This window comes from Protomyctophum parallelum, assembly GCF_964188405.1.
Source record: "Protomyctophum parallelum genome assembly, chromosome: 9".
Lineage (NCBI taxonomy): Eukaryota > Metazoa > Chordata > Actinopteri > Myctophiformes > Myctophidae > Protomyctophum > Protomyctophum parallelum.
In genome coordinates this window covers 4866464-4892410 of record NC_139706.1, presented here as the reverse complement: position 1 = coordinate 4892410, position 25947 = coordinate 4866464, and the positions used below count along the sequence as shown (strand labels likewise).

The following is a 25947-nucleotide window of genomic DNA, read 5'->3' as shown; positions in this document are numbered from 1 at the left end:
GCTTTATAAATGGCACTGAGACAGTGAATGAATGTCCCTGAGCTTAATCTGAATGTAATTTGTTATTGCTGTTAATGATATTGAGGAACCAAAACCAAATAAATGCAGCCCTACTTGATATAGCAACAAACCCAAAAATATTCTATCAATTTGAGAAGTTTGCACTATAATTACCTGTCTAAACATGTATCCACCACAACCCAACAGATACAAATATTTAAATGGTGCAAATGTTCTTAATTTAGGTTAGATTATAGCATTTGCTTACGATATTGTAGGTCTGTTATTCTTTGATAACTGATTGTCATTGAAATGTTTAAGCTACTGCTTAAAAACCGCTGTCGTCAAGATTGTGTAAATATTAGTGAGTTCCACATTATAAAGACAATTAACTATAAATAGACAAAATCAAGTAGATATCAAGTCAGACACTCGGTCAAGGGTTTCTCACTCTACCAATGATTAAATCACAAGAAACGGTTTATTATCATGTTTGCATGTGAATTCCAGAGTACAAATATTTGCTTTTTAAAATGGCAGAAAACAAAAATCCAAACACAGTAGAAAAAAATCATAGGTTATCACATCAACCTGAGAGAAAAACAAAAAGTCACAACATTATCTGGATATAATGTGACAAAATTAAACGTGATAAACATAGTTCTGCTACATATATGCCGCTTGTAGTCTGCCCTACCATGCATTGTTTTAGCACAATGGTATTCCCAATTGACAACTAGAATCAAACTTTTGTAATTTTAACACATTTAATATTAACAGTAGAAATATGCAATTGTTGTAAAAAAAAAATTAACTACTACATCAAATTCTTGTATATAAAAAAAGAAAATACCCTCGCTCTATGTCAATGCTTGTGTCCGTTTGAAGAGGAAAATGTCTGTCTAAATGCTGTTTCCTATGCTGTTTTGAGAACACCATTCTCAGCTTCACAAAAACACCCTATTCTTCAAGTTTGTATCTCCATGAGCTAGCAAATTACAACAGGAGTGTATTTGTGTCTGTGATTCTAAGTGTCAAACACAAGGATTCTCTAAGCAGACTGTACTAATAGCACCAAAAGAGACATGACTACACATTTTACACTTGTCACAATCATTATAGAATAGAACCGCAAACCAAACTACTAACGAAGGATAGCGGAGGGGAAGGAAAGACAGATTACATATTATAATAAATGACAAATACACATTTTAAGCTCGCTCCCCACGGATGCGGCGTGCCAGCTGGATGTCTTTGGGCATGATGGTGACACGCTTGGCGTGAATGGCACACAGATTGGTGTCCTCAAACAGGCCGACCAGATAGGCCTCGCTGGCCTCCTGCAGACAAAACAACAGAAAAACGAATTTAAAGTATGGTAATAGTAGTACCGGTAGGTCAGAACTATTAAAATAACTATATAAATATGTTTTGTAAGTCATGTAGTAAGTTACCTTACTAAATAATTTTGTTAAAAATATTTTGTCTCACTGACCTGCAGAGCTCCAATGGCTGCACTCTGGAAACGCAGATCAGTCTTGAAGTCCTGGGCGATTTCTCTCACCAGGCGCTGGAAGGGCAGCTTACGGATCAGCAACTCAGTGGACTTCTGGTAACGACGGATCTCACGCAGAGCCACGGTACCAGGCCTAGAGAACAAAAAACACAGGGTTAGATGAATAACCCACAATCTGCAGCAGAAATGAAAATAACTAAACTTTCAGTATTGACTTTCTTCTAATCTGCATGCTTGTTATGTATTGTTATGTTCACTTGATCCTGGCACCCTCTATTGCTTATTGTTGGTAACACAATACAATATAAGGTGATGTAAATGACATGTAAACTAGCCTGTAAATTTTGTTAAAGACTAGTGTTTTCTAAAGAGGATTTAAAACGTGCAAGTTCATCGTACGTTCTGTATAAGTTACTGTAATGAATTCTGAACTAGCTCAAAAAGCATAGCCTATAGAGTAAACACAAATGTGTGCACAATGTGTGTGAAAACATTTTTACTTCAATCAATGTTTCCTAACTTAACTGCTCAGAAAATGTTGCACATGGCATTTTTTGCTGGGATGGAGCATTTTGTGTGGCCACTGATTTCCCATTAATTTGTCAAATAAAATCTAGGCCAAAGCCTTATGCATTTTATCACTACATATCTTCACCTGTAACGATGGGGCTTCTTGACCCCACCAGTGGAAGGAGCACTCTTGCGGGCAGCCTTTGTGGCCAGCTGCTTACGTGGGGCTTTGCCTCCAGTTGACTTACGAGCGGTCTGCTTTGTACGGGCCATGGCTACTTCAGGTCACCTAAAGAAAATTTATAAAAGGGCAGTTTATTTTTCTGCATTGCTCACATTTGGATTGAAAAAACAAACAAACACAAACATCATGTGCAGGGAGTCAAAGGTAAAACGTTACACCACATATTAAATTAACATCAAAGTAATTAATTAAATACATGTTTTAACTTTGCATGGGCTGAAATCAATATTTGCACTTGTACCCTGAAATATCAAACTGTATCCAGGGTAGCTTATGCAATCATAGCAATAAAAAGGACATATATGATAGCAAATCATATCTTAGATCTTTATCCAACAAACCAATGGCAAACTGTGTAGGAGCTCTGGGGGCGGGATTTTCTTGACCCAACTACCAATAACGATCGAGGTGATCAGCTGGCTAAACCCGCCCCTTGCGCATGGAACTGGGTGCGCTCGTTTCATGACGCAGAGCTAGCCGAGTGCGCGTGAGCCTTGGTTTTTATTCAAAATAAGCTATTCTGCTCGAAAACCAAGGGGTGCCGCCCACGCGAGCAGTCCCATGTAACCAAACCAACACACCCACAGACGATGGCTGGCTGGCTGCTTGCAACAAGAATGTAAACGGGAAGGAAAATTCGTTGTTGCAAAGAGAGGTTGATGATAAAAACGACCAAAGAACGACAAAACAGCGGAATATAACCGAAATATCCTTTTAGGAAACGACAGTAGACATCTTAAGGAAACTCTTGATGCACAAGATTTTGTCAGATGACCCCTCACTTTAGGCGCATTTCCGAGCCGAATTTGACTAGATCGCCAAGTGCTTTTGAGGTCCCCGACTCCCCGAGCAAGCAGAGAACAGCTCTGCGTTTTGTCTTTGACGAAAAAATAAACAAAACATGTCATCCCAAAACTAAAAATAAAATAAAATAAATCACAAGACGACGGATAAATGTTTCATTGAACGGGGGATACTCACCTTTGGAAACTTGGTGAAAGATTTGCAGGTACAATTTAGTGAAATTGTTCTGGGAGTCTCCAAAGCGTTGTTCTTCTCTCTCAATAAAATGAAGGGAGTAAAAAAAAAGGAAAAAGAATAGGAAGATAGGACACACGTTTCCCACAATGCATTTGGGACAAACATTTTTACATATATGAATCAACACCATAAACAACAAACAACAGCATGACACTCAATCTCATGCAACAAGTTATTGTTATGTTTATTAATTACGACTCACTTAGGCATGACTTGATTTATTATGCAGCTGAAAAGTACAAGAAATGGGGGAAGGGGGATAAAATACCAATCAGTGGAAATATTCAAGAACAACAAGCATCATGGTCATGCCACCAGATTGCTCAATTGCATTCATATTACACCATTTATACCTCTGTTTAAATTGCTACAAAATAAATAGTATATATTATTTTTTTGTGAGGGTAATTAAAGTCAACTTGATATACAATTTCCGAGTGTTCAGTAACGTAGAAGCTATGTAGTTATTACTCTTAACGTTTTTAATTAGATGTATTTTCTAAAGAAAGAAAAAAAGTGACAGAAAAACAGAGTTTTGCTCATAAGCTGACTGACTTTCATTAATTGGCCCTTACACCAACCGTCCAGCAGATGGCGACTCCTCCTTGAGATACAGTCTTGTTTAGTGGGGGAAGAAAGACTGTAAGCAAAATGTATAGCAGATCTGCAAGCTCACAAGGCGTCGCATCAGCGGCGCTTTGTGAGCTTGTAGATCTGCCTTTCCTCCGAGGTGGAAAGCCTGGTTGAGTGGTGGTGACGCGAGATCTGCTATTTCTGACGCAGTACTGTCGCAGTCCTGTAGATGACGACAGTGAGGCGACTGCTATAATAAGACCCGTATGTGTGACGTGTGTTGTCACTCTTCTCCATTCCAACATGGCGTCGGGCACGAAGTGGAAACGCGTGGCGGCCTCACAGGACGGCTTTCTGACCGTAAACGCGTCCAAGAAAGCCTCGGACCTGTACAGCAGCCGAAAGAAGCGCGTGAACAAGAACAAGAAAAAGAGCTGGAACAAACACAGCGACGTCCAGGATGTGGAGCTGTTTCTGGACGACGTTAGACTGCAGGAGAGGGCCGTGGGGTGAGTGAGTGAGCATGGCCTAGTGGGAGTCTGGGAGAGGCGACACGCTTCTTCATAAAATATAATAATCACTGTGGTTTTCATTTCAACCATGGTCCATTTATTCTGCATTTGAGCCACGGACCACCATCTGACATTTAGCCTCTTACGATCCAAAACTAAAGAATATTTTGTTGTCATTAGATAACGATTCCATGCTGTATTGATGTTTGTAGCATTCGGAGAGAACAGGCAAACGTTGATGATAATTCTTGAGAGCATAAAATTAAACCTTTTAGAAATTCAACGGCATTAGAGCTATGGATCAGAGCTACTGAAACCCCCTGGACCCCCTCGTGGTCCCTGGACCCACCGGCGTAGGGTCCATTGGGCCACGCGGGCCGTGGCCCAGTCAGTTTAGAGCTTGCCCAGTCTAACTTCGAAGCAAAAACAAACAACAAAAGATAGCCTACTTTGTAGCCCTTGTACATGCAACTTTCTGTTGCAAACTACAGCATTGTGAGAATAAATACCAGCACTCACGTTGTACTTTTAGGATTCTTGTTTTATTTTTCCACAGCATGCAAGCCGCCTTAGTTTACAATGGTCCCCCCCCCATTAGCACAAAACCGTTCTCACTTATCGGCCGGGGAATGCCCATATATGAAGATCCCTGATGTCATCAATATTAAGCACACATATGGGCAAGCTAGAATTAAACTCTTTCAATCTGCTGAGCTTGTCATAAAAATCCACTGTAGACAAGTTATGAGCTACTTTCTGTCAAGATATCCTCTGCAGGTGATTCTTTTTCTAAGTGTTGGAGTTTGGAAGCACTTGTTTTTAACGGGTCGTGCTGTTGCCTCCTGCATTATGTGCAAATGCGAATCAGATGGCATGCAGGGCTGTTCAGTGACTTATGACGGTTGCTTCCAACACTTAGAAAAAGCTGCACAGAATGTCTTGACAAAGTAGCTCATAACATGTCTACGGTGGAGTTTGACACTAAAGCTCGGCAGATAGAAAGAGCATAATTCAAGCTTGCCCTACAGCTGCAATGTTGGTGAGTTTAATGTCGTTTAATACAAGCAGATCACAAACGCAGATTCATCCCATTGCAGCTACAGCAACTCTACATCTGACCTCAAACCCTTAGATCTCCATATATGGAGGTGACCTGTTCTGACATTCCATATTTTGATCCTTCATTGTCGATGTCTCCCTTTTGACTGATGCCTGTCCATCTAAAGTTCTAAACTCTGGACAAGCCTGCCCCAAAGTTATTAGTGCAGCTGGTGAAAATGGAGTTTACAACAGGCCCAAAATGTAAGGCCTAGCCCTACCTGGGCCCTCATCAAACCCTTTAGTGTACACTGAACCTGCTGCCACCCTTAGATCTCCACATATGTTGCTGACCTGTTCTGACATTCCATGTGTTGATTTGACTACAAGAAATGCTCCTTATATGGCCAGTACATAATTCATTCCATTATGTTGATCTGAACCCCCCCCCCCCCCATCTAGAGAGATGTGGAGACTCTATACTGAACAAAAAGCTCATTACTAATTTACTATCAGAATATAATTAATATTCAACACATCATACATACTGCAGTGGTTGATAAAACATTTGAGGCTAAAAGAAGTCCAGGTCAGGACTTGTTCCTCTCAGAAGCAAAAAGGCTGTCTTGCCTGCCTTTAACATCTGGTGAAATGACAGATAACCACGTTTCCCAACAAATCGAGCCCATCTGACACATTATGACAATTTTCATTCAACAGGGGTCTGCTATCTGAGAAGACGGATGAAAGCCTGTTCTTTGTGGATCTTGGCATCCAGGAAGAAACTCCACAGAAGGGTAATCATTTTCAAATGTTCTGCCCCACTGCGGAAAGCACACTTAGTTTGTAATAGTCATTGGTTAGATCAGGGATCTGCAACAGGCGGCTCTAGAGCCGCTTGCGGCTCTAAAGCACACCCCTAGTGGCTCCCTATAGCATTCAAAATAAATCGATGAAAATGTATGTTATTATTTCACATTTTTATTTTTCATTTATGGTTTCTATAGGAGGCCAAACGTGACAAACACTCTTAAGTTTTCCAATTTTGTAAAAATGTGTAGAATAAATATTACGTCAACTAAAATTTGCGTTATAACTACGCTACTATGGCTTATACCGGGAGAAAAATAAAGATAGCCGACGAAAACAGGATTTAACAGTTCGTGGACTTCAAACTCCACCACTGCTGCTCATTTCGTTGCAACCTGGGAGATAATAAAGCTTGGCAAGCTGCATTATAATGTGTAATTATTTTTGCGGCTCCAGATAGATTTTTTTTTTATTTTTGGTCGAAAATGGCTCTTTCAACATCTTGGGTTGCCGACCCCTGGGTTAGATATTATAACCAATGTAACCCAGCCTTCCTCTTAAATGGATTGCACTTTAACAAATGTACTTTTGTATAATGGCAGTTCCTTGAGAAATAGACTAATAGTGGCAGAGTAAGCTGGTAGCAGTAATCTTCACCAATCTGTTCTTATCTTAATCTTTTCTAGGCCCATAGTCTTGCCAATGTCGCTCCTACGTCACTGCGGTGACATCAGAGCGACCTCCCGTATCCGTGGTAACAAACACCATTGCGTTAATTACGTGTGTGTCCAGTGATGAACCCATCCTTGCGCTCCCAGTATTCCTCTGTGGGAATGTGAAGATCACCCTGGAGCTCAGGGGGGATGTTTTGTGAACACACCCCTGGGATCTGAGGATGCCATTGCCGACACACGACTGCAAACTATGCAACTTTTCTTCAGCTCACCTGACAATTGCTACTATCTCCTGCGTGTACTACATTTATGTACTGTAGTTGTAATATTTTGAAATTGTAGTTAAAGAGACAGAGCACAAAGGGGGCCCATGGTAACTTCAGATAGGCCAACATTTCAAAGGTATATAAATTAGCCCAGCTATGTGCTCCCAAAGCACAGCGGTGTGAGCTTGTAGATGGTATTTTTCGCCATATGACACTTTGTTGTATCGAACAAGGCTTGTCAGTATTTGATGTGAAGATGTTTTGTTTTTGTTTTTCTCTGAAGAACAACCACCTCCTGTTACGGGGAAGAGGAGGAAAGGGAAGGTGTTACGCCCTCTGAGGATCGACATGATACTGAAGCATGACTCCCTGGTCCCAGCACCCAAAGAGTGAGTTTAGTACACCACACATTCTCTTGTCGTAACACCCTCTTTTATGGTTCGACTCGTCTTTGCAAGAACTGTACTCTGATACGGATCGCTGTAATGTGAAAGCATTGAATACAGTTTAATGAAGTGTACGTGGGTGTGCCAGAATCAAGGCCAATGTGAACCATGACCAGCGGGAGCAATGGTATTTGTGAACAGTTTGAATCAAACATCAATGCGTTCATTAAACGTGTGTGTCCAGTGATGAACCCATCCTTGCGCTCCCAGTATTCCTCTGTGGGAATGTGAAGATCACTCTGGAGCTCAGGGGGGATGTTTTGTGAACACACCCCTGGGATCTGAGGATGCTATTGCCGACACACATGACTGTGTGAATCTGCCCTAGATTGGCTATTTTTGCTGTGCAGCACCATGGTACGACAAAGGATAGACATGTGGCTAACCACTTCTCTCCTTCCTCCATATAATATATTCTGCCTCTTTCCTCCTCCAGTGTGCTTTCCCACCAGCAACCCAACGCCAAGAAACTTCGTCGCACCGCAGAGAGGATAGAGTACCAGGCTGCCAATGGCAAGGTGTCACTGAGGCAGAAACAGCTGTTGAACAGACGACCGGTCATTCGGACGACCAAGAAGGCAGTGACAGACTCTAGCAAAGACCCAGAAAGAGACTTCTTTGACATTTGGGGAGGAGAGGGTGAGGGTAAGTGTGGAAGAGATTCTACAATGCCTTCTAAATCGGTAGTTTTCATGCCAAGCCCCCCCCTCCCCCCGCCACCTGAAAATGTTTTGGCACAAATTTCACACTAGCTAAAGAACACTATAACCAAGGTTATTATATGGACTATACGGGGCCGAGAAACTGCTCGTGATAGCACAATCAGAATGGCAGTTCCTTGAGAAATAGACGAATAGTGGCGGAGTAAGCTGGTAGCTCCTACAGAGCGACAGATCAGACAGAGTGACCTCCCGTATCCGTGGTAACAAACACCAATGCGTTAATTACATGTGTGTCCAGTGATGAACCCATCCTTGCGCTCCCAGTATTCCTCTGTGGGAATGTGAAGATCACCCTGGAGCTCAGGGGGGCTGTTTTGTGAACACACCCCTGGGATCTGAGGATGCCATTGCCGACACAAATGACTCTTCAGCTCACCTGACAATTGCTACTATCTCCTGCGTGTACTACATTTATGCACTGTAGTTGTAAAATTTAGCTTTTCTTTACTTCTCTTTCTTGAAATTGTAGTTAAAGAGACGGAGGACAAAGGGGACCAATATTACCTTCAGCAGACTTGCAAGACACGTGTCAAGGTGAGAGCGTTTTGTCTTTAAGGTTTGTTTTTGTTAGTCGGTAGATGCGTTTCTGGAGGTGAACTAACTCTGCTGTGTTTTGGGTGTCAGCGTCCAGAGTCGATTAAGGCGGAGCCCTCTGTTCTCCCTGCAGTAGAAGTGATCGCTCCTGGAGGTTCTTACAACCCAGACTTCTTTGACCATCAGGTAACTCCACCAGTCTCTATTCTAGTAATTGGTTTCACTTTTCCTCTAGCATCTAACCTAGCTCTCTACTTACTAACGCACTGTTTTTTATTCTTGTAAGTATGAATGAGCAACACATTTGAAATGATGACTACAGTCTCATTCACTGTGTGTATATATATATATATATATATATATGAGACAAATTTATGACTATAATATGTCTTAAAGGACAAACAAAGTGACTTCATCCATCTAGTCATTGCAGAGCCAATAAATGCAGAGTAATATTCAGCAACTTCATTGCCTTAAATGTTAGGAACATTCAATAGAAGAACTGTCTAGAATACATACAGAACCCAGTTGAGAAATGGATAAAGGCAGGATGCCATTAATTAGAACGTGAACAATGGAGGGTATGTGCGTGACATCATAGCTACTGAGTGGAAAAAACTACTTTCTAGCAGGACAGCCCATGCATCCAAACAAATGTCCTATTTGATTGCATTAAATTCACTTTGTCACTCAATCTGCCATTCACTTTATGCATGCGCATTAGACGTGTGTGTCCTGTGATGAACCCATCCTTGCGCTCCCAGTATTCCCTCTGGGAATGTGAAGATCACCCTGGAGCTCAGGGGGGATGTTTTGTGAACACACCCCTGGGATCTGAGGATACCAACACAGTGTTTGAACAGGCTACCAGGTTTTTAACCCCTTTTTAGGTATAGTTATGAACTATGTTTATCTTCTTGACCACTAAGTCCCATCCTCCCGTGTTTCCTATGGTAACAGGCCCTGCTATTGGAGGCTCATGAAATCGAGGTTCTAAAAGAAAAGGTGGCGGCAAGACTAAAGAAACAGTTGGCTGTGGACAGGGACAGCAAAGCCACAGAGGTACAGTACATGTTGGTCTTTATTATGATATTCCATCTCTCTTCTGCTGGACTTGTGTGCAGCTTTGATCTTGTATTAACCCATTAAAACCTGTTAAGCATCCGTATCATTTTAGATTTTAACCGTTATATTCAGTGGATATATACAAGCTCATAGCGTGTCACTTCACCACTTGTATTTGCCACAATACAAGCTTGTAGATCTGCCATTTTAGAAATCGTGAATGTGTGCAAATATTAGAATATATAGTTTAAAACAAACATTTTCAAGACAAGAGGTTAATCAACAACTAAATAAAAATGGTCAGATTTATACTGTCGCAGGGTTTGTCTGTCCCCTCCACGTAGGCCAATCACGGCTCATGCTGCTAGTACATGCATGATGATCCCCCTCTAGCCATACACAAAGCATGAACAGTTTCACATTTTCTGTTTGCAACAAATTAACATTAGATGGGTTCTTCTATGTGCTGAGACGGTTTGTAGAACCCAGTTTGGCAAAATGGATTAGAGCCGGATGCCATTGTGAAGGTTTTATATTAGAATGTGAACAATGAATTGGTGAGGAAAGTAAACGTGTGTCCCGTGATGAACTTGTGAAGATACGCTCTGTATTTCCTCTGGGGAATGTGAAGAACACCTGATCTGAGGATACCAACGCACACATAGAAATTCAGTTCAGATGTTTGATGGCATCCAAGCAGATTATTGTTAACGATGGCTTCTCAAAGACAATTTAGAAAAATACCTTTTACAGAGTGGCAGTGTTTGAAGCCATAATTGACAGACCATTTTAAGGGATATTTTCACTTTAAAAAACTTTTGGTCATTTCATCAACTCAGGCTTATATGAACACCCCAGACAGTTTTAAGTTGCTTAATTCGGTATTTATTTGATATTCACTTATTTTTTTAACTTGTACATGTAAAGTCATTGTGTTGCAGCCAGAGGGCAGCGTCCTTACTTCAAGAGCCTTCAGAGGAGGAATCTGATAGAACCCAGAGAGCGAGCCAATTGGCTACATGGGTTTTTAAGAACTGTTCAACAGGACTTAAAAGAATCAGCCTCAGGTCTTAATGTCTGTCCTTGAGATGATTGAAACCTGAGTTTTGTTCCTGATGTGGTGTGTGTGTGTGTTCTGTCTTCAGGAGTCCAAGTTTCAGGAGCAGGTGGAAGGACTGGTAGAGGTCGAGGAAGAGGAGGAGTCAGAGGATGAAGAGTCGCCACCCGTGGGAGCCGTCTCACTGGCAGAGAAAAAGACTGAGAAACAGAGGAAAAAAGAGAAGGCACTGAAGTTCAAGGTAAGGACAGGAGATTGGACGGCTTCTACTTGTCTGTGCTGTTCAGTACTTGGGGAATGGGGAACCACGCTGAAAGTCTATATTGAAATTAATTTAAAGATTAAGGCCCCTTCACAAGCCCCCTTGTGAAGGTTTTATATTAGAATGTGAACAATTAATTGGTGAGGAAAGTAAACGTGTGTCCCGTGATGAACATGTGAAGATACGCTCTGCAGTATTTCCTCTGTGGGAATGTGAAGATCACCTGATCTGAGGATACCAACACACGCATAGAAATTCAGTTCAGATGTTTGCTGGCATCCAAGCAGAGTATTTGATATTCATTCACTTAATTAATTGAAAGATTAAGCCCCTTGAGATTCAGCATCTCGTTCTTACAGGGTGTCCTTGGGCACTACACACAAACAAAGCATTACATGTCAAACGGTTAACTCGCAGCCTATTTTGGGCATTTCATAGGTAAACGTCACGGTTTAACCCTCAGCCGTATATGGAAACTGAATCATGTGATCGCAAAAAACGGCGACGGTCTGCTCCAATACTATAGCATGTTTTCACATGTGCTTCGTCGCTCTCTCTCTCCTGGAGAGAGCTCTTCCTGGTCGGCCATTATGGGATTTTCAATGAGGAATAAGAAGGGAACAGCACGGTTGTCCCGAGTCGCATTTTTATTTTTCACGGACACCCAGTAATTATCAGCAGTTGGGGATCAATCGTAGTGGACATGATTATTCTGTGACTACTCCAAGGTAAGAAAAAAAGGAAAATCACAGACTAAGTGGATAAGATCTGGCATTGAATGAGATGATTGGTTAAAATATAACATTGGCTGTTGTCACGCAATTGGACAGCTTTCATAATGTACATTATATTGAGCAAAAATCTGTTTTTTAGCTTGATGCAAGTTGGTATCATGTATTGAGATGTCTTCCTCGCCCCTCTCCACACGACCACAGGCACAGCGGAGGAAAATGGCCCAGCAGGTGACGGGGCGACGGCAGCAGCTGTTCCAGCTGCGTTCCCTCAAAGCCTTGGTCAAACAGCGGGAGCAGAGGACCGTGGAGAGAAGGGCACAGCGGAAGTCCAACGAGGAGGCGGCCTTGAGTCGGCCCAGACGCCTCGGCAGACAAAGGTAGGTCTTCTGGGGCAGCAACTATCCATTACTTTATTGGCAATTTTATATAAAAAAAAGATTGTGTGTAAATTGATTACCTGCTGCCCATTTATCCCTAAAGTGTACAGATTTGGAAAATGGCTGATCTACAAGTTACCAGCACATTTTGTTGTGAGCTTGGGCTATTTTGCATTTGAGAAACATTTGAATGAAAAGTGTTTGTTTACATATTCCCCTCAAATATGTTTTTATTAATATTGTGCCCCTAATGTCCTCAACCATTCCCCTCCATCTTTCATCATAGCCCTTTGCAAGTCCCTCCCCAACCCTGCAGTAAGCTATGCACTGGGCAAATGTGCATGATGTAATTCAATATACGAGGAAATGGCAGAGGGAGAAACCGTATCCAACAATCTACTTTTAACGACCGTCCTTCCGCAAGACTACGGTCATTAGTGTTGTTGCCATCACCTGGGTGGCTCAGTCGTATAACTTTCCCGATGTTAAGCTATGTATGTGTTCAACACAGCCATGCAAAATAACATTGACGGCTATGAGGTGACGACAGCTTGCCCTGCATAGCAACGGTTGCTAAACTATTTGGATTGGGATGGGGTTTAGCGAATGGCTAATTGTAAGAAATGCTTTCATCATGGCCTGACATATGCACTTGCTACTTTGAATCTTGTAAAAGGCATCTAGCTTTTCTTTACGATGTGGCTTGAACAGTTTCACATTTTCTGTTTGCAACAAATTAACATTAGATGGGTTCTTCTATGTGCTGAGACGGTTCGTAGAACCCAGTTTGGCGAAATGGATTAGAGCCGGATGCCATTGTGAAGGTTTTAGATTAGAATGTGAACAATTAATTGGTGAGGAAAGTAAACGTGTGTCCCGTGATGAACTTGTGAAGATACGCTCTGTATTTCCTCTGGGGAATGTGAAGATCACCTGATCTGAGGATGCCAACACACGCATAGAAATTCAGTTCAGATGTTTGATGGCATCCAAGCAGATTATTGGTAACGATGGCTTCTCAAAGACAATTTAGAAAAATACCTTTGCAGTGTTTGAAACTATAATTATTGACGCACCACTTAAAGGGATATTTTCAATTAAAAAAAAAAAATCTACTCAGGCTTATGTGAACACCCCAGACAGTTTAAGTTGCTTAATTCAGTATTTATTTGATATTCATTCACTTATTTTGACATATGCACTTGCAACTTTGAATCTTGTAAAAGCCTAAAAGGCATCTATTTTCTTTACGATGTGGCTGAATGATAAGACTTGTAGATACCATTTCCAGGACATCACAGTATGGAGTGTAGCAGGGATTGAACCTCACTTGTTTCTAATAGTTCCTGTTTGCCACATGTTCAGGTTCAAGCCACAGGACATGGAGGTACAGCTGAGCGATGAGTTGGCGGGCTCCCTACGAAGACTCAAGGTACTGTATTAATGCCACCATTACAACTTTATTCTTTCTTTACCCATTTCTCTCACTCTACTACTGTGTTGAAGCATTCATTTTCTCGTGTTTTGAAAAGTCATATCAGTTGCAGTATTATATTATTTATATATATATATATTCTCCAAGATTTTATTTGGGGCTTTTATGCCTTATTTGTATGGCAGTAGGCTGACAGGACATTGGGAGAGATGGGAATTGACACGCAGCAAAGGCCGTCTGGATCGGGACTCAAACCCGCGACACTGTCAGGCCATACACTGTAGCGTAGGGTGCGTAGCGTGTGTAGCGTAGGACCGCTACGCCCTCCGTCCGGACCACACAATGCAACATTAACAGCTCATGCTGCTAGTACATGCATGTCAAACGGATCCCCCTCTAGCCATACACAAAGCATGTGAACAGTTTCACATTTTTTGTTTGCAACAAATGAACATTAGATGGGTTCTTCTATGTGCTGAGACGGTTTGTAGAACATTAGATGGGTTCTTCTATGTGCTGAGACGGTTTGTAGAACCCAGTTTGGTGAAATGGATTAGAGCAGGATGCCAATGTGAACAATTAATTGGTGAGGAAAGTAAACGTGTGTCCCGTGATGAACATGTGAAGATACGCTCTGCAGTATTTCCTCTGTGGGAATGTGAAGAACACATGATCTGAGGATACCAACACACGCATAGAAATTCAGATGTTTGATGGCATCCAAGCAGATTATTGGTATCGATGGCTTCTCTAAGACAATTTAGAAAAATTCCCCTTAGAGTGGCAGTGTTTGAAGCCATAATTGACAGACCGCTTAACCCATCTAGGCCTGACCTGCTATTTTTCAATAGCTAAATTATAACGTAATGTTTAAAACACCAAGGGGTTCCTGCCCAAAATGGGTTAAAGGGATATTTTCACTTTCAAAAAACTTTTGGTCATTTCATCTACTCGGGCTTATGTGAACACCCCAGACAGTTAAGTTGCTTAATTCGGTATTTGATATTCATTCACTTATTTTTAACCTGTACATGTAATGTCATTGTGTTGCAGCCAGAGGGCAGCGTCCTCAAAGACCGCTTCAAGAGCCTTCAGAGGAGGAATCTGATAGAACCCAGAGAGCGAGCCAAGTAAGGATCTTATCTGATCATGGAAATGCTGATTAATAACTTGGAAGAATGTATATATTATGAATACAGAATTTTCTTTATGCAAATTCTTGCTATCAATGATTGTCCTATCCCTCTTATTCATCTCTCCTCCCGTTCCTTTTTGTGTCCATCTTAGGTTCGTGAGAAAGCACAAGGTGAAGTACCAGGAGAAGAGGGCCTTCAGAGAGATCACCATCTGATGATGGAACATCTGGCTATGTCTACGGCCACAGTAAATCAATAAACTGTGTATATTGTATATACAAAGTGCTTGCAGTTCACATTTGAGCAAGACCAATTTTCATGTAATGCCATGATTATTACATTTGCTTACAAATGTATATGCCACCCACAAAGGCTGGCATTTCTGAAGTTTGAAATACCCACTTGTATTGAACAAGACAGTTCTAGAGTTCTTTTTGTGTTTTACTTTAAGCTTTATACAATTGCAATGCCTTGTAATTTATGGACACTGTCTAATTGGAACTCTACATTGGTATGTGTTGCACCTGATGATAACCTACTGGTACGGTTTGGTTTTCATTCATTTCATGTGGGTGATTGTTCCTGCTAATAAATAAAATGATAATAGCAATATTCCACTAGAGGTTGTCGTATATCATGCATTCAACGACTTGAACCCTATAAAGTTGATGACCGGAGCCCCCCAGGGCTCTGTGCTAGATCATCCAGTGTTTCCCTCTACACCAGTGGTGCCCAAAACAAAAGGTAGATCACAAAGGCTGCATCACATGCCCTTAAATAATTATTTTTCGGCATCTGCCACTTGAATTAACGTGACTTGATTGACATCAAAAAGGGCAAAACCCATAAATATTTTGTTTTCAAGAGTTGCTGTGCACAAACGTTGGCATTACAAAAAAGAATGCAGAATAAATTTGCTCTCAATTCGTTGTGAGCTTGTAGATCTTTTTTTTTTTTTTTTTTTCCCCCAATGAATATTCACCCCAGAGGGGGATACTGAAGTGTAAGGCACTCTGACAATCTCAAAACCCCACAACTTCTGATTGTTTTTCAAAAGCGACTAGTGGTAAGATTCCAGAAACCATCTAATGGAATGGTGGTTTGGTACTAAGTTGGTACCAAACAACCATTCCATTAGATGGTTAGTACTACTAACTGACCAGATTATTACTGTAGGTGCAATATACAATTTAGGCATAGAGCCGACACTTACAGAGCGACTTGACAGTGCAAATTTGGTAATCGCCAAGAATCAATGGGGTAGGTGGTCAATAATTTCATAAACTAGTGTATTTATAAGGGGCAATTTTGTATTGAAAGGGTTTTGAATTGAGGAATATGTACGTAAACTTTTTTCGTCTGTAGTTTGCAGTTTATCCCAACAAAGCCGGCTAAGAGAACATTGCAGACAATGATATGAGCCTATAAGATGATCCTGTTTTTAAATGCTTCTGGTTATGCAATCTCATTGCTTTGAAACGAAATGTAAAGCTATATCATTTGGAATTATGGTTGTGTAATTTCTTGGGCAAAACTGATGCGAATAAGATTGAATAAACAAAGTAGCCAGGCTGGGGGGAGTTGGGCTGTGATAATTGATTCCAACTCACTGGCTTAAACCATAATTGCCTTTAATGTCCCTGCCCGTGTGGACAAGGACACATACACACACACCCCTGGGGGTGCCCTGGAGCTCTTCCAAAGCCTCTTATCTGTTAATTAGTGTGAAAATAGTAATCTTTCTTACCTCAGGAGTGTGAATTGGCCCCGCACCCACCTAGCTGCCCAATACACATGACCAACCTCCCCTACACACATGCATGCTGCCTAGCTACCACCTGGTGTGTGTGTGTGTGTGTGTAAGTCATGTCTTCCCCATCTGCCTGTCCCTGTCTGTCTATCAGTCTTTACACCATGTGTTTGTGTATGACAGCGACAATCTGAAGCCCAAGCCGTTTTATTTTTCTTCTCTTCTTACTCTCGTCACGTGCGTCGAGACGCTGATCTTTCCAGATTAAGTTGACGTGGAGTATATACTATAGATTCTGATATCTTACTTCTCTCAAGGGTTGTTAGGAATATAGATGACTAAAATACTCGGCTCTATTATGTTCTGCTTCTGTAGGCTGGCAGACCTGGAGATAAAGGAAGTGGTTGAAAACACAAAATTTGCATTTCATCTTTGATGTCCTCTGCCTCACAGTTTGGTGCGCTCCAGCATAGCACAGTCAGCACTTAGCCCTGGCCTATATATACTTCATCATATAAGAACAGTTAAAAATGGCTGATCTGCAGGTACAAGGTCACAATGCATAGTATCTCCACATTTGAGTTTGTACTGTAGATCTGCTATTTTTGCTATATATTGGCAACCCCCCAAAAACAGCCTAATTTATAATGACATGGTTAAAACGGCATGCGCATACATTACATTTGTATTGTTTGTTAGGACTGATTTTCATTGATTATATGAATAACCTTACCTAACCGAAACCATTAACCTCCCCACTACATGCATATCCTTTAATACCCTAATTAATTCGAACCCTAACCTTAAATCCTGCCCCTAAAGCTGAGGACTGGCTCTTCTCAATGGGTGGATGTTAGTGTGTGTGTGTGTGTGTGCGTTTCTTGTGAGGATATTTGATCCTAACAAAAGAGAATAGTTTTGTGTTGCACAGATGGTCAAATCAGTGAGATATACGTATTGCACATGTGTACAGTAGAATATACATTATACAGTACAGGAGGAAAACCAGCTCCCACTGATGTCCTGTTATGTTACATCTCACAGGTCTCGCATGAGTACACAAAGCATCATCTGTGTGTGCGCGCACACACACACACACACCCCTCCCTCCTCTCTGGGACTCACTTCATCTCACCATCTATCTCCCTCCCTCCTGTGTGTGTGTGTGTGTGTGTGTGTGTGTGTGTGTGTGTGTGTGTGTGTGTGTGTGAGACCCAAGTAATGGCCGTGAAACTAACACAAATCAATACAAACTGAGGCAGATGGGGGAGATTTTGGAACCACAAAACCAGAAATGGTGATGCAAAGAGGAGGAAAACCTTGAATGGATACGAGAGACAGTGGGTTGTGGTGGTGTGGTTGGAGTCGAACAGTACTGGTGAAGAGGGGAGAGTGAGGTGGGGATAAAGAAGAATGAGAGGAGAGAGAGAGAGTGAGGGAGGGAGGGAGGAGGGGGAGGAGCGGAGAGATGATGCCTCTCACTAATCCTCTGGACACATGATTGTGGAGAGAGGGAGAGAGAGAGAGGTGAGGAGAGGGAGGCAGGTGGAAGGTACAGACGGAGAGAGAGAGAGCGAATGTGTGAAAACACATTGAGAATGGTAAACAATGTGAGGGGCGCGGGGGAAGGATAGAAAATAAAGAGCTGCCTCTCCTCTGCCACACACAGAGAGAGAGATAGAGAGAGGGGGGATAAACGGGAGGAGTGGAGAGCTTCTCCCAGTGTTTAACATACTATCTAGCGGAGAGGCAGAGAAGGCAGCAAGGGAGAAAGCTCTGCTCGAAGCGGTGACTGGCGGTGTGTGAACTCAACAAGGGGAGGAGGAGCAGGAGGAGGGAGCATTGGAGACGGAGAGGAGAACGGCCACAGGAACGAGAGGATTCTCCCAAAGCCAGGAGGACGGACGGACGGAGGACGCGTGCGTGTGTGTGTGTGTGTGTCTGTCTGTGTGTGTGTGTGTGTGTGTGTGTGTGTGTGTGTGTGTGGGGGGAGAGAGGGAGAAAAGAAGAAGAAAGAGGATGGAGGACCGGAGGAGAGAGGAGAGACGTGGAGCGCTGCTTACTTGGGCTCACGTGAGCGCATGGACCTGAGAGTACCGAGATGCTGTCAAAGCGTGAGTGAGTGTGTGTGTGAGGGCGAGTGAGTGGAATTGTGTGTGCTCATTATCTGCTTTCACTAATGGATGTGTAGGACTCCTTACCATGTTTATTTGAAAATAGTGCACTAGCAAAGTGAATTGCTGATGTGTGTGTGTGTGCGTGCGTGTGTGTCCAGGCATGTTTTGTCAGTCTGCCAGTGAGTGTATGGAATTCACAGACCAGCTGTTTTGAGAGGTAACTGGGGTCGTGTACCCCGAGGGGGAAGAGAGAGAGAGAGAGAGAGAGAGTAGTGACTATAGTGAAAGAAATTAAATGTGATCTCAGAACAGGTGCAACTCCGGAAGCAGTTGGGTCCACCCACAAGCTATAGGAACAGATGGATACACACACACACACACACACACACACACACACACACACACACACACACACACACACACACACACACACACACACACACACACACACACACACACACAGGGGCGAGTGTGGATGTGTGCGAGTTGATAAGCTTTGATCCAAACATCTCAGTATAGTGTGTGTGTTGTGAGGATATTTGATCCTAACAAAAGCGAATAGTTTTGTGTTGCACAGATGGTCAAATCAGTGAGATATACTGTACGTATTGCACATAACTATGCCTGCCTGCCAATGAAGGCCAGGTGAGGGAGGGGGGCGGCAGTCAGAATGGGGTCTCGTGATGAGCTATACTCCTGTGGATCTCAGTTCTTTTAATTTAGACATTCTCGTACTCCACCCCACACAGCACCAGCGGCCTTCACCCCGCCCACCAGCACTGCCCCTCACCTCGCCTCACGTACCAGCTGGAGTAAACGGCATCCAGCCGTGGGCGACAGACCTCGGCGCCCCTTCTGAACTGGAAGCCCACTGCAGGAAGTGGGCTGATCTCCTGCGCCCGGTGGTGGATGCCTCCTGAGCCCAGCCGTCATGGGGGAATGGACCATCCTGGAGCGCCTCCTGGAGGCCGCTGTGCAACAGCACTCTACTATGATCGGAAGGTGAGTTGTTCTCTTTTTTTTGCTTCGACCAGGCTTTCCGCCGTACCGGTTGGAAGAAGAAGCTGGTTTCATGCTCCAGACCCGATGTGCAAGCTGCTAAGCTAATTGCGCCCAGTCTAGTGGTTTTAAAGCGTAAAATGGACACGCAACAGTCACTGATAACTGAGGTTGATGCTCAGGTTCAATTAGGTTGCACTGCTTGCCTCGCCTCTGGCCACGCCCTAATCACGACAGTACCATGACAGTTTCTCCTTGGGTGTCTTTATTGTTGAACAGGTCAGGACTTCTATAGAAGTCCTGACGCCTCATCCCCTGGGTTGCGGAAGTAATTTCTCTATGGAGAATAACATTGCGCCATCTTAGAATCGTTTCATATAAGAATTGTGGTCCAAAAATAAATGAATTGTCTCTGCGATATTCTCGGGGGAGGTGGCACTTTATTGTTTGTGATAGTCAGTCAGGGGGTTTACTGCCCAGTTGAACCAGGTATGTAGTGCAGGGTTTACTGCTCTTGCTCAGTTGCTGGCTCCTCTGAATGCTGATGTGGGACAGGCGTATGTGTGTAGAATCTTGGTGGCGGCTGTGGCTCAGGAGGTAGAGCAGGTCGTTAAATGAATCGTGGGGCGGTGGTTTGAATCCCGGCTCCTCCTGTCCACATGTAGAAATGTCCTTGGGCAAGACACTGAACCCCACATTGCCTCCAGTGGTTGCCACCATTGGTGTGTGAATGTGGGAAGTGAGGACGCTGGCATTGACTGTCCGCCGCTTCACCTCCCAAAATGTATGAATGAATATACCATTGTAAAGCGCTTTAAGTAAGCACTCATGTGCGCATGTGCATGGAAAAGCGCTATACAAAATGCAATCCATTATTAATATTATCGCCATTATCCAAAACGCTTTACAATGTGCATTACATTCACCCAGTCAACCTAGGTACATTATCTCACACGCATTCACGCACCGACAGCGGAGAAGGCACCAACCTGCTCACCGGGAGTAATTAGGGGTTCAGTGTCTTGCTCAAGGACACTTCGACACTAACTCTGGGGGTTGAACTGAGCACCTTCTCTTTCCCAAACTGCCGCTCTACCTCCTCCTGCGCCATTGTATGTGTGCACACGTGTGCGCGTGTTAGATAGAATTTGCGTGTATAGAGAACATACAGGCACACGCTCACATTCACACACATACTGTGTCTCTATTAGAGATACAGTATGTGTGTGAACGTGAGTGTGTGCCTGTATGTGTGTGTAGTATTTTGATATGAGTGCATTACGAAAATACAGTATGTGTGAGTTTGTAATTGTGCTTGTATGTGTAAATATAATTTTGACATATCGTCTCTGTCAGGTGGAAACCTCATACGTCCAAAACTGTTACTTTTCTGGATTCCGAAAAATGCACACAAAGTGCACAAAGACCCGCACACCGTCTGCACTTGCAATACGAACTTTATTTAGGCAACGTTTCGGTCAAAGACCTTCTTCAGGCAAGGTCTTTCAAATAAAAAAACTGAAAAAGTAGCATATCTACAAGCTCATGCTCTTGTATGACACTGTAGTATGTATTGAGACCCTAATTCACGCTTTTATTTCCTCTAGACTAGACTATCGTAATGCTTTTTACTCTGGCATTGACCAGTCCCTGGTCAGACGACTGCAGTTAGTGCAACATGCTGCCGTGCACCGCCTCACAGGCACAAAAAAGCGTATCCATATTTCCCCCGGTCTTGGCCTCACTCCACTGGCTCTGTCAAATTTAGGATAGATTTAAACATTTTGACCATTGCTTTTAAATCCCTAAATGGGCCGGCCCCCCTTTACCTGGCTGAACTGGTTGAACACCATATGCCGGTCAGAGCCCTGAGGTCAGCGCACCTCTCATTATTGACCCCCAAAACAGCCCTATACTTAAAACCTTCTGCCGTGGCCTCCCCTAGGCTCTGGAATAGCCGCCTTCTTCACATCAGATCCATCCAGTCCATCGAGACTTTGAAGTCTTTGCTTAAGACCCATTTCTTCGAACTTGGCTTTTAATCACAGCGTAGCTTAATCTTTCATTTGATCACCTCTTATCCCAGTGTCTTATTGTATCTATATATATATGTACCTGCTTGCTATTGATGTATTGATTTTATTTGAATGTATTGTTGATGCTTTCTTTCTCTTTTCTTGACTTGTACAGCACTTGTACAGCACTTGTACAGCACTTGTCGATGACAGTCGTTTTTAAATGTGCTTTATGAATATAGTTTGATTTGATGATCAAGTATAAGGCATTTAGGAATTTGTATGTGGTCTGTCTGTCTGTGTGTGTGTGGAACCGTATGATAGCATGTATGTGGTCTGTCTGTCTGTGTGTAGAACCGTATGATAGCATGTATGTGGTCTGTCTGTCTGTCTGTGTGTAGAACTGTATGATAGCATGTATGTGGTCTGTCTGTGTGTAGAACTGTATGATAGCATGTATGTGGTCTGTCTGTGTGTGTGTGTGGAACCGTATGATAGCATGTATGTGGTCTGACTGTGTGTGTGTAGAACTGTATGATAGCATGTATGTGGTCTGTCTGTCTGTCTGTATGTGGAACCGTATGATAGCATGTATGTGGTCTGTCTGTGTGTGTGTGTGTGTGTGTGGAACCGTATGATAGCATGTATGTGGTCTGTCTGTGTGTGTGTGTGTGTGTGTAGAACCGTATGATAGCATGTATGTGGTCTGTCTGTCTGTGTGTGGAACCGTATGATAGCATGTATGTGGTCTGTCTGTCTGTGTGTGGAACCGTATGATAGCATGTATGTGGTCTGTCTGTGTGTGTGGAACCGTATGATAGCATGTATGTGGTCTGTCTGTCTGTCTGTGTGTAGAACTGTATGAAAACTGTCCAAGTGGTTGACGGCAGCAGGAGGGCTTATAGGCTGCCTTTAATCCCTCAGAGTGATGGGATCATGGTGGGCGGGCTCAGAGGCAACAACAAGTGATACCATTGGCCAGTTAAAGTGGCATCAGCGGTCAAAGGCCGGAGGCAGTGCCATAGGCGAGAGAAGCCTTTACTTGACATCTGACCTTTGCCACTTTAAACCTGGCATCTCTATTTTGGGCGTGTTGCTGTAGTCAGCCATTCTCAAAAAAACAAACAAAAAAACAATAGTGTTTTTAATATATTCGAGCATCCGATGAACATCCACCATCGCAGTGCGATGCGAGTCATGCGACACGTTTTGGGCTTGTACTAGATCTGCTATTTTTGCTATTTGTATAGTATATCATTCATTCATTCAACTTGGCCATACTTGTGTAGCAGAATAGCTCAGAAGCCAAAAACCTTATAATAATGTCTCTGAGCCAAGGTGGCAATTCCCTCTTCTCTGCCTAGTGGTAGTAGCAGTAGCATGTTTGGTTTCCCACACAGTAAAAACCTCGGCTGTTACATTGATGCTGTGCCCAGCAGGGCCCCGGGCCCCTGGGTCTCCCTGCAGTGCAGGGAGGTGGGCAGGGACCCGGGCCCCTGGGACTCCCAGGGCAGGGAGGTGTAGAAGCGTAGCTCTGTAGAAGAGTAGCTCAGCCGCATATCTCCCCTTAGGGGGGGCTCCCCTCTTGGTCTAGCGGCAGCCGTTTGGTTTTCCATGCGTGGGACCCGGGTTTGAATATCGGGTGTTACATTGGTTCTTCCTCCTCACTCTTTCCTGCACCTCTCCTCTCTGCGCTCTACGCCCTTTTGGCATGGTGACGTCACCTCTCCTCTGCGTCCTTTTGGCATGGTTTTGGCATGGTGACGTCACCTCTCCTCTCAGCGCTCTACGCCCTTTTGGCATGGTGACGTCACCTCTCCTCTCTGCGCTCTACGCTCCTTTTGGCATGGTGACGTCACCTCTCCTCTCTGCGCTCTACGCCCCTTTTGGCATGGTGACGTCACCTCTCCTCTCTGCGCTCTACGCCCCTTTTGGCATGGTGACGTCACCTCTCCTCTCTGCGCTCTACGCCCCTTTTGGCATGGTGACGTCACCTCTCCTCTCAGTGCTCTACGCTCCTTTTGGCATGGTGACGTCACCTCTCCTCTCTGCGCTCTACGCTCCTTTTGGCATGGTGACGTCACCTCTCCTCTCTGCGCTCTACGCCCCTTTTGGCATGGTGACGTCACCTCTCCTCTCTGCGCTCTACGCCCCTTTTGGCATGGTGACGTCACCTCTCCTCTCAGTGCTCTACGCTCCTTTTGGCATGGTGACGTCACCTCTCCTCTCTGCGCTCTACGCTCCTTTTGGCATGGTGACGTCACCTCTCCTCTCAGCGCTCTACGCCCCTTTTGGCATGGTGACGTCACCTCTCCTCTCAGCGCTCTACGCCCCTTTTGGCATGGTGACGTCACCTCTCCTCTCAGCGCTCTACGCCCCTTTTGGCATGGTGACGTCACCTCTCCTCTCAGCGCTCTACGCCCCTTTTGGCATGGTGACGTCACCTCTCCTCTCTGCGCTCTACGCCCCTTTTGGCATGGTGACGTCACCTCTCCTCTCTGCGCTCTACGCCCTTTTGGCATGGTGACATCACCTCTCCTCTCTGCGCTCTACGCCCCTTTTGGCATGGTGACGTCACCTCTCCTCTCTGCGCTCTACGCCCCTTTTGGCATGGTGACGTCACCTCTCCTCTCTGCGCTCTACGCCCTTTTGGCATGGTGATGTCACCTCTCCTCTCTGCGCTCTACACCCTTTTGGCATGGTGATGTCACCTCTCCTCTCTGCGCTCTACACCCTTTTGGCATGGTGACGTCACCTCTCCTCTCAGCGCTCTACGCCCCTTTTGGCATGGTGACGTCACCTCTCCTCTCAGCGCTCTACGCCCCTTTTGGCATGGTGACGTCACCTCTCCTCTCTGCGCTCTACACCCTTTTGGCATGGTGACGTCACCTCTCCTCTCTGCGCTCTACGCCCCTTTTGGCATGGTGACGTCACCTCTCCTCTCTGCGCTCTACGCCCTTTTGGCATGGTGACGTCACCTCTCCTCTCAGCGCTCTACGCCCCTTTGGCATGGTGACGTCACCTCTCCTCTCAGTGCTCTACGCTCCTTTTGGCATGGTGACGTCACCTCTCCTCTCTGCGCTCTGCGTCCTTTTGGCATGGTGACGTCACCTCTCCTCTCTGCGCTCTACGCTCCTTTTGGCATGGTGACGTCACCTCTCCTCTCTGCGCTCTACGCTCCTTTTGGCATGGTGACGTCACCTCTCCTCTCTGCGCTCTACGCCCTTTTGGCATGGTGACGTCACCTCTCCTCTCTGCGCTCTACGCTCCTTTTGGCATGGTGACGTCACCTCTCCTCTCAGTGCTCTACGCCCTTTTGGCATGGTGACGTCACCTCTCCTCTCAGCGCTCTACGCCCCTTTTGGCATGGTGACGTCACCTCTCCTCTCAGCGCTCTACACCCCTTTTGGCATGGTGACGTCACCTCTCCTCTGCGTCCTTTTGGCATGGTGATGTCACCTCTCCTCTGCGTCCTTTTGGCATGGTGACGTCACCTCTCCTCTCTGCGCTCTACGCCCCTTTTGGCATGGTGACGTCACCTCTCCTCTCAGCGCTCTACACCCTTTTGGCATGGTGACGTCACCTCTCCTCTCAGCGCTCTACGCCCCTTTTGGCATGGTGACGTCACCTCTCCTCTGCGTCCTTTTGGCATGGTGATGTCACCTCTCCTCTGCGTCCTTTTGGCATGGTGACGTCACCTCTCCTCTCAGTGCTCTACGCCCCTTTTGGCATGGTGACGTCACCTCTCCTCTGCGTCCTTTTGGCATGGTGACGTCACCTCTCCTCTCAGCGCTCTACGCTCCTTTTGGCATGGTGACGTCACCTCTCCTCTCAGCGCTCTACGCTCCTTTTGGCATGGTGACGTCACCTCTCCTCTCTGCGCTCTACGCTCCTTTTGGCATGGTGACGTCACCTCTCCTCTCTGCGCTCTACGCTCCTTTTGGCATGGTGACGTCACCTCTCCTCTCTGCGCTCTACGCCCTTTTGGCATGGTGACGTCACCTCTCCTCTCTGCGCTCTACGCTCCTTTTGGCATGGTGACGTCACCTCTCCTCTCTGCGCTCTACGCCCTTTTGGCATGGTGACGTCACCTCTCCTCTCTGCGCTCTACGCC

At 44.5% G+C, this 25947-nt stretch overlaps 3 protein-coding genes across 4 annotated transcripts in view; 2 read left to right on the top strand and 1 right to left on the bottom strand.

Moving 5' to 3' along the window:
* Positions 1 to 462: 462 nt before the first annotated feature.
* On the bottom strand, positions 463 to 3387 carry LOC310864152 (histone H3.3A). The gene is made up of 4 exons (XM_083772734.1): positions 3252 to 3387; positions 2172 to 2315; positions 1496 to 1649; positions 463 to 1340 (listed from the first exon to the last, which is right to left on the bottom strand). Exons 2-4 carry the CDS (start codon positions 2297 to 2299, stop codon positions 1212 to 1214), a joined length of 411 nt encoding a protein of 136 aa, XP_083628860.1. The 5' UTR covers positions 2300 to 2315; positions 3252 to 3387; the 3' UTR covers positions 463 to 1211.
* Positions 3388 to 4186: 799 nt separating this feature from the next.
* On the top strand, positions 4187 to 15564 carry nop53 (NOP53 ribosome biogenesis factor). 2 transcript variants are annotated; one of them, XM_083772612.1, is made up of 12 exons: positions 4187 to 4393; positions 6155 to 6231; positions 7468 to 7573; positions 8067 to 8269; positions 8822 to 8886; positions 8977 to 9072; positions 9847 to 9948; positions 11097 to 11249; positions 12206 to 12381; positions 13747 to 13813; positions 14870 to 14946; positions 15104 to 15564. In XM_083772612.1, exons 1-12 carry the CDS (start codon positions 4188 to 4190, stop codon positions 15165 to 15167), a joined length of 1392 nt encoding a protein of 463 aa, XP_083628738.1. In that variant the 5' UTR covers position 4187; the 3' UTR covers positions 15168 to 15564. The 2 variants fall into 2 exon arrangements, with proteins under 2 accessions (XP_083628738.1, XP_083628737.1); XM_083772611.1 differs by having other exon boundaries at positions 8067 to 8275.
* A 4186-nt stretch (positions 15565 to 19750) lies between these two features.
* Positions 19751 to 25947, top strand: part of gjd1b (gap junction protein delta 1b) — a gene marked incomplete at both ends in the record, with an annotated part of 52203 nt that continues 46006 nt past the window's right edge. The window contains one exon of the mRNA XM_083772558.1: positions 19751 to 19821. Coding sequence (XP_083628684.1) covers positions 19751 to 19821 — 71 coding nt within the window. The remainder of the gene's footprint in view (positions 19822 to 25947) is intronic.